Raw genomic sequence first — 12666 nt, forward strand, 5'->3', positions numbered from 1 at the left:
AAGAACCAACTAAATAAACAAAATATTGCATATCTGTACAATGGAATATGATTCAGCAATAAAAAGGAATGAAGTAGAGGTACATGCTACGACATGGATGAGCCTTGAAAACATTATGTTAAGTGAAAGGAGCCAGACAAAAGACCACGTATTATAAGATTCTACTCATATGAAAGTCCAGGATAGGGAAACCCATAGAGACAGAAAGTAGATTAGTTGTTTAAGGTTTGGGGAGAGAATAGATATGGGATGATTGCTAAAGTGTGGGGGGTTTCTTTTTGAAGTGACAAAACGTTCCAAAATTAGATAGTGATGATGGTTGCACGAGTCTGTGGATATATTAAAAACTAATGGATTGTACACTTTAAGGGTAAATTTTACAGTATGTGAATTATATCTCAATAAAGCTGTTATTTAAAAAAAATGTAGAAATTGTTGAATTGGTGTGTTCTGCAGTATGTACTCTCAAAAACAAATAAAATAAAAAATTGTTTTTAAATTGTACTTTACGCCTTAAGAAATAAGAATAGTCGTGGAGATAAGAATACCCCACTCAGAGAGATGAGAAGTTTCACAAGAAAGACCTCAGGTTAGACCGAAGGAAAATTGTCTTTTACTGTTTTCTCCCTAGAAGATTATTCACAATATAAAAGTTTCTATTTTAACGGGACATCAGTTTTGCATATTGAGGGGCTAGAAAAAGAAGCCCCTCTCTGAATAAACTAAGAAAAGCGGGTACATTCAGGCAGGAATGGATCCAGTTAAGACAGAGTTCAGTGAAGGGTGTCCCCACCCACCTGCTCTGCTTGCCCCTGAGCACCACAGCCTGGACCTGCATGTAGTGTGTAACTAGGGGACCACTGCACCACGCAGGCATTTAAGAAAGCACCCACCATAGAATGGGCTTTCAGAGAAGGGGCAGCAGCAGCAGCACTGATCTTCACAGTGTGGCCCTGGAAGTTACTTAGGACAACTGTTCTCAAAGTTGAGCATGTATCAGACTCACCTGGAATGTTCGAGCACCAAGCCTGAGTCCCACCCCCAGGGTGTCTACTTCAGTAGGTCCTAGGCTAGGGACCCGAAATTTGCATTTCTAACAAGTTTGCAGGGGATGCCAATACTGCTGGTCTGGTAGGGTGACCAGCCATCTAGGTTTGCCCAGGACCAATAAGGTTCCTGGGACCTAGAGCTTTTGGTGCTAAAACTGGAAAAGTCCCAAGCAAACCAGGATGAGTTAGTTACATTATTATGTCTGGAGACCACTTTGAGAACCAATGTTTAAAGAGATAAGATCAAAAGGTCTTGACAGAAATTCGGATTTGAAGGGTGAAAGAAGGAACAGAATGACCCTCAGGATTCTGGCCTGAGCAAACAGGTTCATGGTGATGTCAGTGGGTCCCAAACTTTGTTGCACATTTCAATCACCTGGGATCTTTCAAAAAAATATTGATGCTGAGTGCTTGCTTCAGCAGCACATGTACTAAAATTGGAATGATACAGAGAAGATTAGCATGGCCCCTGCACAAGGATGACACACAAGTTCGTGAAGGATTCCATACTAAAAAATATTAATAATATAGTATGTAAAAATGCTGGTAACACCGAATGAGGGTGAAGTATGCACAGCTTGATGAAGGCAAATGATTCACTAAAATGTGCACAAGAAAAAAGAACCTTTTCATAATTGCTATGGCGTATATAATTTTGAAACAACAGCAACCAAAAAATATATGTGCCAGTATATATATGTATGTACCCACTAACTCACTGCCGTCGAGTCAGTAGGTAGGCACGTATGTGTAGAGGTATGAATATGTGAGTATATATGTGTGTATTAATAGGTATATGCATATGTATATGCCTGTATATAACCATAACAATAACCATATGCATATATAGTCATACACATATAATGAAGCACATAGGAGGCACAGTTATAGATACTTCTTAGACATAACCAAACACCTCCAGGAGTTGGTTTTCTGGTTTGAAGGATTAGGACCATAGTCTCCTGGGACATCTTGGTCAATTGGCATCGTATAGTTCATAAAGTTTATGTTCTATGTCCTAGTTTGGTGAGTAGTATCTGGAGTCTTAAAAGCTTGTGAGCGGCCATGTAAGATACAACTATTGGTCTCCACTCAACCAGAGAGAAAAAAAAAGGAAACTAAGGGCTCAAAGAAGAAACTAGTCTATAGGACTAATAATTTACACAAATCACAGTCTCATCTACCCTGAGACCAGAAGAACTAGATGGTGCCCAGCTACCACTACAAATAGGTAGACCCTGATAGAATAGAAGAAAAATGTGTAACAGAGTCTCAAATTCCAAAAAAAAAAAAAGAAATAGGCTTACTGGCCTGGTTAAGACTGGAGGACCCCCTGAGCCTATTGCCCTGAGATACTCTTTAAGCCTTGACCTAAAACTAGCCCCTGAGGTCAACTTTTAGCTAAATAACAGATCTGCTCACAAAATAAAGAATATCACCTATGAGTACTGTGCTCCTTTAAAAAAAAATCATCTCTATGAGGCCAAAACGTCAAAAATTACTTTAAAACAAAAATCAGAATGTAAGGGGCAGGGAAAGGTGATTAATGGAAATGGAACAATCAAAACAGAAATAATGAGAATGTTCACACATTGTGAGAAATGTAACCAATGTTACTGAACAATTTGTGTAGAACTTGTTGAATGAGAACCTAAAATGTGTAAACCTTCACTAAAAACACAATAAAATATTGTTAAAAAAAAAAAAAGACTGATGCTGGGCCTCATCCCCAGGTATTATAATTTAATTGGTATGGAATGTCACCTGGGCAGTAGAAGTGTTAGCAGCTCCCTAGGTGATTCTAAGAGACCTTGGTGGTATAGTGGCTAAGAGCTACGGCTGCTAACTAAAAAGGTAGCAGTTTGAATCTGCCAGGTGCTCCTTGGAAATTTTACGGGCAATTCTACTCTGTCCTCTAGGGTCGCTATGAGTCGGAATCAACTTGACAGCAATGGGTTAGGTGATACTAATACGGAGCAAAGTTTGGGAACAGTGGGGTTATGCCCTTCCCTTAGAATGGAATCCAGGAGGAGAGTAGGTGTGTGGGGGCAAATTAATGAGTTTTAGGTCTCTATCCTGGTGGCGCAGTGGTTAAGAAATCAGCTGCTAGCCAAAAGGTCGGCATTTCGAATCCACCAGCCACTCCTTAGAAGCCCTATTGGGCAGTTCTGCTCTGTCCTACAGGGTCACTGTAAGTGGGACTCAAAGGCAGTGGGGTTTTTTCACTCATCTACCACTGAACTATCAGTGATTCTCAACCCTGGCAACATATTAGACTCCCCTGGGGAGTTTTTTAAACACATTGGTACCTGGACCCCACCTCCAGAGATTCTGACTTAATTGCTCTGGTTTGGGTCTGAGCAACAGTAGTTTAAAAAAATCTCCCCAGGGGATCCTAAGGCACAGCCGGAATTGTGACCAACTGATGGAAGAGGGCGTATTCAGCAGGCAGCGGTGTTATTGTTAAGCAGTATGATTCTGTCCTTCATTTCCTTACTGAAAAACTGGTGATAATTCAAAAGTAACTATTAATAAGAGAACGTGTGTATTCTCATCCAGTTTGGGATCTTCTAGTTCCTCCCGTTCCTCTTTTCAGGGGCAGGTCATTCTTGATCTTGGTTGATTTATGCTAGTTCACTTCTTTGTACCAAGACCTTTGTTATTGCTTGAAGAAAATTCTCAAACAGACAGAGAAAATTCTCGGAAATTTATTTTTATCACAAGTGTGATGAAATGTGCTACCAGGGAAGTTTTGTGTCCCCCCACCCCCCACCCGCAAACACTCCGCAAAGGCATTTCACTTGCTACTTTACTTTTGCAACCAGCATTGGAATCCTGCCTCCTTTCTCTCTAAATCCAAGTTCTTGGAATTCTGCAATCTTCATCTCTCTCGGGATTCCAATGCTTAGAGTCCCTCCATGGATTTTAGCCCATGGTCCGTTGTTGGAAACAAGTCTTTCCATTTGGAATCTGCCCTGTGATTGGATTCCCCACTGGGATGCCATGATGTTTCCTGTGTAGCACTTTCATTAATTACCCTCAGCAACCCCAGAGCTGCATCATTTCAAACTGCGAATTGTGGGCTATTCTCATAGATCATAATCTTATTGAGTTCAGTTTCTTTGGGTATGTTGTTGTTGTTGTGTGCCATAGAGTCAATTCTGACTCACAGAGACCCTATATGACAGAATAGAAATGCCGCATAAGGTTTCCTAGCCTGTAATCTTTGCAGGACCCCCAGAGCTCCTGATAGGTTGGAACCATCAACCTTTCCGTTTACAGTCAGGCGCTTAACCATTTTGCCACCAGATCTCCTTCTTTGGTTATAGAAAATAATATTTTTTAAAATTTTGCTTCTCTTGCCTGTTCTTATTAAAAGGATAACCACGTTGCCAATCTTTCTGCATTCCTGGACAGAATGAAGCCGTTCAGGCAGGGTTTCTGAACCCAGGACAACCTCAAGACTGGGATTATCAAAACTGTATCTGTGTAACTGACCAGAAGTTGACTGGCCTGGCCCTGATGACAAGGCAACGAGGGAGCACCACCTAGAAAAAAGTGCTCGGTCCAGGTGGCTGATACAGAATAGACTTTCCTGAAGCTCTGCTCTGGATTCCCCTGTAGGTCTTCACAAGGTTTCGTACAAAGTCATTAGTTCAAAATTGTAGGTAGCCAGTAACAGAGAGAGCTCATTTTCAAATGGAGGTGCTGCAGGGGCACCATCCAGTGTGTCATTTTCTTAGAACATTGGACTTCAGAAATGAACACGGGACTGTGTAAAGAGCTTGGATCACAGCATGGGAAATTTGCTGAAATATATATCCCTGGGTGGCTCAAACAGTTAAGCACTTGACTACTGGCCAAAAGGTTGGTGGTTTGAACCCACCCAGAGGTACCTCAAAGACAGGTCAAATGATCTGCTTCTGAAAGGTCATGGCCTTGAAAACCCTATGGAGCAGTTCTACTCTGCACACATGGGGTGGCCATGTGTCAGAATCAACTTGATGGCACCTAACAACAACATCAACTATATATATATATATATATAAAAAAAACAAAAAAACAAACCCATCGCCATCGAGTCAATTCTGACTCATAGCGACCCTATAGGGCAGAGTGAATATATATATGAATATATATTTTCTTTGACCCATCATTCCTACCCCATTTAATATATCCTAGGAGATAATCAAGGATATGTGCAAAGATTTAACAGAAATCAGTGTAACAGAAAAATTTTAGAAACAAACTACACATCAAATAATAGGGGACTTGTTAAATTCTGGTTCCTGGATTCAGAGGAATACTATGCAATAATTAAAAATGCTAGCGTAGAAGAGCAATGTATCTTCTTCTTTCCCAACTCGCTGAGGTACACATATACTCTCATCTACATCAAGGCTTGCCACAACAATGACTCTGGGAAGGAAGGTGTCTCTCTAGAGGGGCATAACTACATCCACAAAGGGAAGAGGTGCAGGTTTGGCTAGTAGAAGTCCAAGGTGATCCTGATGTCCTTCACTGGATTGAAAATCACTGCTATTAAAACACATTTGTTTGTGCAGAAAGATGTTTGGTATATATTAAAACGAGCATACAGTATGATAACATTTTTCAAAAATATTTATATGCAAGGAAAAAAGTATCAAAGAACATATAGTAAGATAATAACACTGATTTTCTCTTGATGATATTTCCTTCATTTTGCCTATTTGAATTTTCTCTACAATGAGTATGCATTGATTGTGTAATTTTTTTTAAGGAAAAATTTCATGACGATAAAAATGGGCCAAAAATGAATTAAAATATGCTAAGGAAATTATACTAGTTTTCTATTATGTTCCACAAAATATTTTGTGACGCTACAACATGAAAAACATTAATAATAAACAAGTATTTGTAAACATTTTATACACTCTTATTTTTTAAGGAACAGAGCATTGAAAGTTTTTTGTATCCCTGAAGAACAGGAAACATCAGACAAATCTGAGAGCTTATAAATACCGTGATGGTAGCAATTACTGAATCTATTGGCAACTGACTTTGACCTATTTTTTTTTAACCTAGAAAACTTGAATTTAATCATTTCCTGACAAAGAAATGCAATTTCAGCTGGCCCTGTTTTTGCACCTTGGTGAGTATTAGTTGTCAAAATCCATTTTCTGCCTGTGTGGAATTGTCTTAAAAGATTTAATAGAGGTAATTTTAAAACATATTCAATTCTTTTTTTCTACAATGTATGTATCTGCAAGAGGAGCCCTGGTGGTACAGTGGTTACACTCAAACCCACCAGCCCCTCAGCAGGAGAAAGATGTGGTAGTCTGCTTCCGTAAAGATTGTTGTCGTTGCTATTAGATGTTGTCAAGTCGGTTTCAACTCATGGGGACCCCATGTACAACAGAAAAAAGCACTGCTCCATCCTGCGCCATCCTCACAATCATTGCTGTGTTCGAGCCCATTGTTACAGCCACTGTGTCAATGTGTCTCATTGAGGGTCTTCCTCTTTTTCTCTGATCCTCTACTTTATCAAGCATGATGTCCTTCTCCAGTGACTGGTGCTTCCTGATAAGATGTTCAAAGTACATGAGAAGAAGTCTCACCATCCTTACTTCCAAGGAGCGTGGTAGCTGTATTTCTGCCAAGGTTGTAAAGGTTACAGCCTTGGATACACTATGGAGCAGTTCTACCCTGTCCTATGGGTCACTCACTATCAGTCAGAGTCAACTCGATTGCAATGGATTTATATATCTGCTTGTCTATTCTGCTGTTTAATTTTGTCAAGCAACTAGAAATTCCACTTAGTCATGGTTAGTATCCACACATAGGTACTACTAACCTAAAGGTGAACTTTCAAATCCATCCAGTAGCATCATGGAAGAAAGGCCTAGTGATCTGCTTCCGTTAAGATTACAGCCAAGAAAACCCTATGGACACATGGGGTTGCCATGAGTGGGAATGAACTCCATGGCAAAGGGTTTTCAATGGGTTGTTATCATCAGCAGGTAATGCTAGTAAAATACTTTCAGATTCTTAATTGACAAATATACAAAAAATTGACAAGTAATTTTTTTTAAATAACTGCTTTGAATGTAGCAATTGTCCCAATATTGAGTTCTTACGAAGATTTTATAGGCAAAGTTTCCTCTTCTAAACAAGCAGCAGCTCTAAGCTAAAAGGCCAAATTCTCCACGTCTCTGCTGTCTTTAATAAACTGAGAATAGTTTGCATTAGTCATAGAAAAGATGTTTCCAACAATTACTGTCTTTGATTCCAACCTTTCTACAGCTACAGCAGCCCTGCCTTTGGGTACTGAATACTAACTAAATTTCTTAGAATCTTCTCTTTAAAAACGCATGCTCAGTTTCTTCATGGAAGCAAACAAAGAATCTCACCTTTGTAATTTTGCCATTCCCCAACCCTAAGGTAATTTCCCAGCTAGTTTTGCTGATAATGGAGGAAAGAAGAATTGCTCCAGATGGTGAGCTACTCGTTCTTTCTGTTGAAAATTCCCTCCCTCAGCAATGTGAGCCACAAACCAGTGGTAGCAGGTTCTTGTGATCATCTGAGACTCTCAGATTACACCTTGGTTGGTCAGAGAAGGGTGGTTATGATCTATATCTACCCTGGATTGCTCTGTGGGACTCGACCAGTATCTGAAATGAGAAGGGAATGCTGAAGGTCACTGCACCCATCTCCCCAGCCTCTATGTAGAATACCCCTCTCACACTTCCTGAAATTCTAAGCCACTCCACAATTGCTCAGAGAGCCCTCCCAGACCAGGGAACCCCTCTCTCTGGAGAGAAGATCTTCAAAACTAAATTAGCTTGAACAGAAAAGGCCGTACTGAAATAGGTCCTGCATTTCTAAACCTAAACGTGCTATAATCTAGTCCAGCTCTCTAGGGTTGCCCATGGTTATGTTGTTGTTATTAGTTTCCATTGAGTCAGCTCCATCTATGGCAAACCCATGTACAATAGAATGAAACAAGTTGTCCAGTCCTGCACCATCTTCATCATTATAGTTATGCTGGAGTCCACTGTTGTAGCCACTAAATATTTTGAAGGCCTTCCAACCTGGGAGGCTCATCTTCCAGCATTATATCAGACAATATTCTATTGTGATCCATAGAGTTTTTACTGGCTACTTTTCAGAATTACATGACCAGGTCTTTCCACCTGATCAGTCTTAGTCTGGAAACTTGGCAAAACCTGTCCACCATGGATGACCCTGCTGATGTTTGAAATACCAGTGGCATAGCTTCCAGCTTCATAGCAACATGCAAGGCACTAAAGTACAACAAACTGACAGATGGGTGGTGGCTGGTTGAATTATCAACCAGAAAATGCTCAAGCTGATTATGTATAGTTTTAAATACATATAATATGTATACATACATATATATACATATATACGTATAGTAAAATATATATATTAAAAATACTGGAGCCTATTTCATCACTTTGTCGTGCGTTTTGACTGAGAAAGTTAAGGACAAAGAATCATAAAAAATGCATTGGCCCCACGGGCTTGGGGAACTGTCTACAACGTGTAAACCTTATCTGACATGTGCTGTTTGTACCTTTTCTTGTCCATAATAACTAAATGGGTATGAGTACGTGTGTGTGTTTACATTCTCTAAAATACTGATGGGAACTCTAAAGTGTGTGAAAGCATCTCATGTATTAAAAAAATTAATATAATGTACAAAATTATTAGCGAAATTATGAAATAATAGCTATTCCTACAAAATGACCCTTCACTTTGTAGAAGAATTTACTCCAAGCTTTCTATAAATGACCAGATCTTCTAAATTAATTTTTAATAAGGTTCTATCTTCAAGCTGTAGGTCATTTTTCAGAAACACATTGTCCAAAGATATAAGCATTTTAATTCTCTAAATCAACCCCTACCTCTTCCTAATGAGATCATCCGGCAGTTGAAAACTTCTGCCCAGAAAGGATTTTGCTGAGGCTGTGTTCAGGCAGGAAGGTTCAACAGCTTATGTTTCTAGACACTTTCTGCCAAGTATTTTAAATCAGAAAATTAATATTTTCACTTATTATATGAATAACAGTTCAATGTCTCTAAGTCCTGGAACAGTTCTATTTCTGAAACGCACACATCTGATCAGAACAAGTTTGGCCAAGTCAAGTTGAAAAAAACATGTTAAATCTCTAAGGCAGCAGTTGCAATAGAAGAATTCAGGACGAAACTTGTCTAAAACAATAAATTGCTATAAGGGAAGTCTTAGTTAATCCACATGTAGCATGAGCAGAATATCCAAAGGAGGAATATAGTATTTCCCAAGTCCTCAGCACCCTTTAAAAAAAAATTATTACGGTAAAAATACATATCAAAAATTTGCCATTATAACCACTTTCAAGTGTCCGATTCAGTGACATTAATTACATCCACCATGTTGTGCAACCATCACCACTACTTCCAAAAGGTTTTCATCACCCAAACAGAAACTCAATGCCCTATAAGCAATAACTCTCCATTTCTGCCTTTCCCCAGCCCCTTAGCCACTAATAAACTTTTGTCTGTACGCATTTGTGTATTCTGGATATCTCATATAAGTGGAATAATACAACATTTGTCCTTTTGTATCTAACTTATTCCATTCATCATATTTCCAAGGTTATGTCATAGCGTGTATTGGAACTTCATTTCTCTTTGTGGCTTAATAGTACTCTATTGTATGTATACACCACGTTTTATTTATCCATTCGTCTGTTGATGGACCCTTGGGTTATTTCCACCTTTTGGCTATTGTGAATAATGTTGTGATGAACATTGGTGTACAAGTTTATCTGTTTGAGTTCCTGCTTTCAAGACTTTTGGGTATGTAAATAGAAGTGGAATTGCTGAGTCATGTGGTAATTCTGGATCCCTGGTGGCACAGTGGTTAAGAACTACAGCTGTTAACCAAAAAGTCAGTAGTTTGAATTCACTAGCTGCTTCTTGGAAACCCTGTGGTGCAGTTCTACTCTGTCCTATAGGGTCTCTATGGGCCAGAATCGACTTGATGGGAATCGGTTTGGTTTTTTTTTTTTTTTTGGTTTATAATTCTATTCTTAACTTTTTGAAGAATTGCCAAACTATTTTCCACAGTAGCTGCACCATTCTACATTCCCGCCACCAATGTGTAAGAGTAGTGATTTCTATACATTCAGCGTCTTTTCTTATGTAGAATCCTGTTGGCCTAGAGATCAGTTCAACACATTCCATGGACATTTTGTAAAAGAAAAAAATGAGGCTCGAATAGTTATTACACCAAATCTACCCAGCAAGCAAAGTTTTGACCATTCATCATCCACTAGTGCATTGGCCCAATGGGTTTGGGGAGCTGGCTACAAACTCAGTAGTCCGATACATCTTTTGAACAATATTAAATAAATATATAAATGCCTTGTTGTTGTTAGGTGCCTAAACATAGCCAATTAGCTATGCCTGACTATACCTAGGTTATTTACCAGCCTCTGTGTTTTTAATTACTCCATAATCTCCCCTGGTTTTACCTCAGATTTGAGGGAAGTACAATTTTCCTAATTTAATGTAAATCTTTTTATAGACTCAAAGGATTCCTTGTGACTGTACAATCCTTAAACTATGGTTTAGATTCTTCTAGGTGGCTTGACATCAAAAGCATTTACTGTTGGTGTTTTTTCCCTCTGTCTCTAGCAAGAGATATATTTGCCTGAATATTTATAACTTATTTACAACCTGGAAACCCTGGGGGCGCAGTGGTTAAGTACTATGGCTGCTAACCAAAAAAGGTCGGCAGTTCAAATCTGCCAGGCGCTCCTTGGAAACTCTATGGGGCAGTTCTACTCTGTTCTATAGGGTCGCTATGAGTCGAAATCGACTCGATGGCAACGGGTTCGGATCAGGTTCAGTTATGCACAACCTTTCCAGGTTCTCTGCTTAGAACTCCTGATTTTTTTTTTTTTACTATTGCAACAAATTAAAAAGAGAGAGAGAGAGAGAAAGAAAAAAATATAGCTACTCTATGGTTGTATTTTTTCCAACCAATGGCAGCTGACTTTGAAATCACTTAAGCCTTCTTCTATCATCACTCTTCTATCAGCTATCAAGGCTGAAGTTGTGTTTTGCTTTACTTTCCACTATCACTACTACTATTTAGCAATAGTTTAGTAGGCTAAAATTTTAATACAATTATAACATACTATTAATTTTTTTGTGAAGAGCTCACCACTTTTCCAGAACTTAACCTTTGAACAAATTTACATTAAAAAAAAAGTTTTTGAATCAAAATTTAAGAACCGTATCTCAGAGACTACATATGCAGAGTGGAGAGTTGAGGTGACAATGAGATAGTAGTTCCCACCATGATCTTATCTCACTTGTGACCAAATTGCTTTGTGACAAATCTGATGAGCATCAGAAATGAGATTTGTTCCAGGGTGTATCTGAACCCAACAATCCAGGGATTCAATTGAATTTACATATTTTATGAGAAAGAGTTTCTTAAATGCTCCAATTTCTTTTGTACAGGTAGGAACAACAGCTATCACAGGCAGGACTGGGCATCTCCTTCCTTGGGTCTATGAATTAGTCTTCATTATGTAGGGTCGCTGTGAGTTGGAATTGACTCAACAGCAACAAGGTTTTGGGGTTTTTTTAATTTTATTTTTTTTATTGTGCTTTATGTGAAAGTTTACAAATAAGGTCAGTCTCTCATACAAAAATTTATTTACTCCTAGTTGCTCTCCTCCTAATGAGATAGCACACTCCTCCTCTCCACCCTGTATTCCCCTTGTCCATTCAGCCAGCTCCTGTCTCCCTCTGATTTCTCATCTCCAGACAGGAGCTGCCCACATAGTCTCATGTGTCTACTTGAGCCAAGAAGCTCACTCCTCACCACTGTCATTTTCTGTCTTATAGTCCAGACCAATCCCTGTCTAAAGAATTGACTTTAGGAATGGTTCCAGTCTTGGGCCAACAGATGGTCCAGGGACCGTGACCTTCAGGGTCCTTTTAGTCTCAGTCAGACCATTAAGTCTGGTCTTTTTATGAGACTCTCAGCTTTGCATCCCACTGTTCTGCTTGATCAGGAATTCTCTGTTGTGTTCCCTGTCAGGGCAGTCATCAGTTGTAGCTGGGCACGACCTAGTTCTTCTGGTCTCAGGCTGATGGAGCCTCTGATTTATGTGGCCCTTTCTGTCTCTTGGGCTCATAATTACCTTATGTCTTTGGTGTTCTTCATTCTCCTTTGCTCCAGGTGGGTTGAGACCAATTGATGCGTCTTAGATGGCTGCTTGCTAGCATTGAAGACCCCAGGTGCCACTCACCAAAGTGGGATGCAGAATGTTTTCTTAATACATTTTGTTACACCAATTGACATAGATGTCCCCGGCAACAGGTTTTTAAGGAGCCCCGGTGGTACAGTGGTTAAGTGCTTGGCTACTAATCGAATGATCAGCGGTTGGAACCCACCAGCCACTCTGTGGGAGAAAGATATTGCAGTCTACTTCCATAAAGATTTATAGCCTTGAAAACCCTATGGGGCAGCTCTTCTCTGTCCTATAGGGCTGCTATGAGTAGGGATCAACTCCACAGCAACAGGTCTTTTGTTCTTTTGTTTCATTTACTC

General features: G+C 39.4%; 1 protein-coding gene and 1 non-coding gene across 2 annotated transcripts in view; both read left to right on the forward strand.

Annotated features, from left to right (window-relative positions):
* Positions 1 to 1456: 1456 nt before the first annotated feature.
* Positions 1457 to 1563, forward strand: LOC126082303 (U6 spliceosomal RNA). The gene has a single exon (XR_007518540.1). It is a non-coding gene; the product is annotated as a U6 spliceosomal RNA (small nuclear RNA).
* A 4586-nt stretch (positions 1564 to 6149) lies between these two features.
* LAMB4 (laminin subunit beta 4) overlaps positions 6150 to 12666 on the forward strand; it is a 107568-nt gene continuing 101051 nt past the window's right edge. The window contains 1 exon segment of the mRNA XM_049893544.1: positions 6150 to 6183. Within this exon segment, the coding sequence (XP_049749501.1) occupies positions 6150 to 6183 (34 nt within the window).

This window comes from Elephas maximus, chromosome 8 (genome assembly GCF_024166365.1).
Source record: "Elephas maximus indicus isolate mEleMax1 chromosome 8, mEleMax1 primary haplotype, whole genome shotgun sequence".
Taxonomy (NCBI): Eukaryota; Metazoa; Chordata; class Mammalia; order Proboscidea; family Elephantidae; genus Elephas; species Elephas maximus.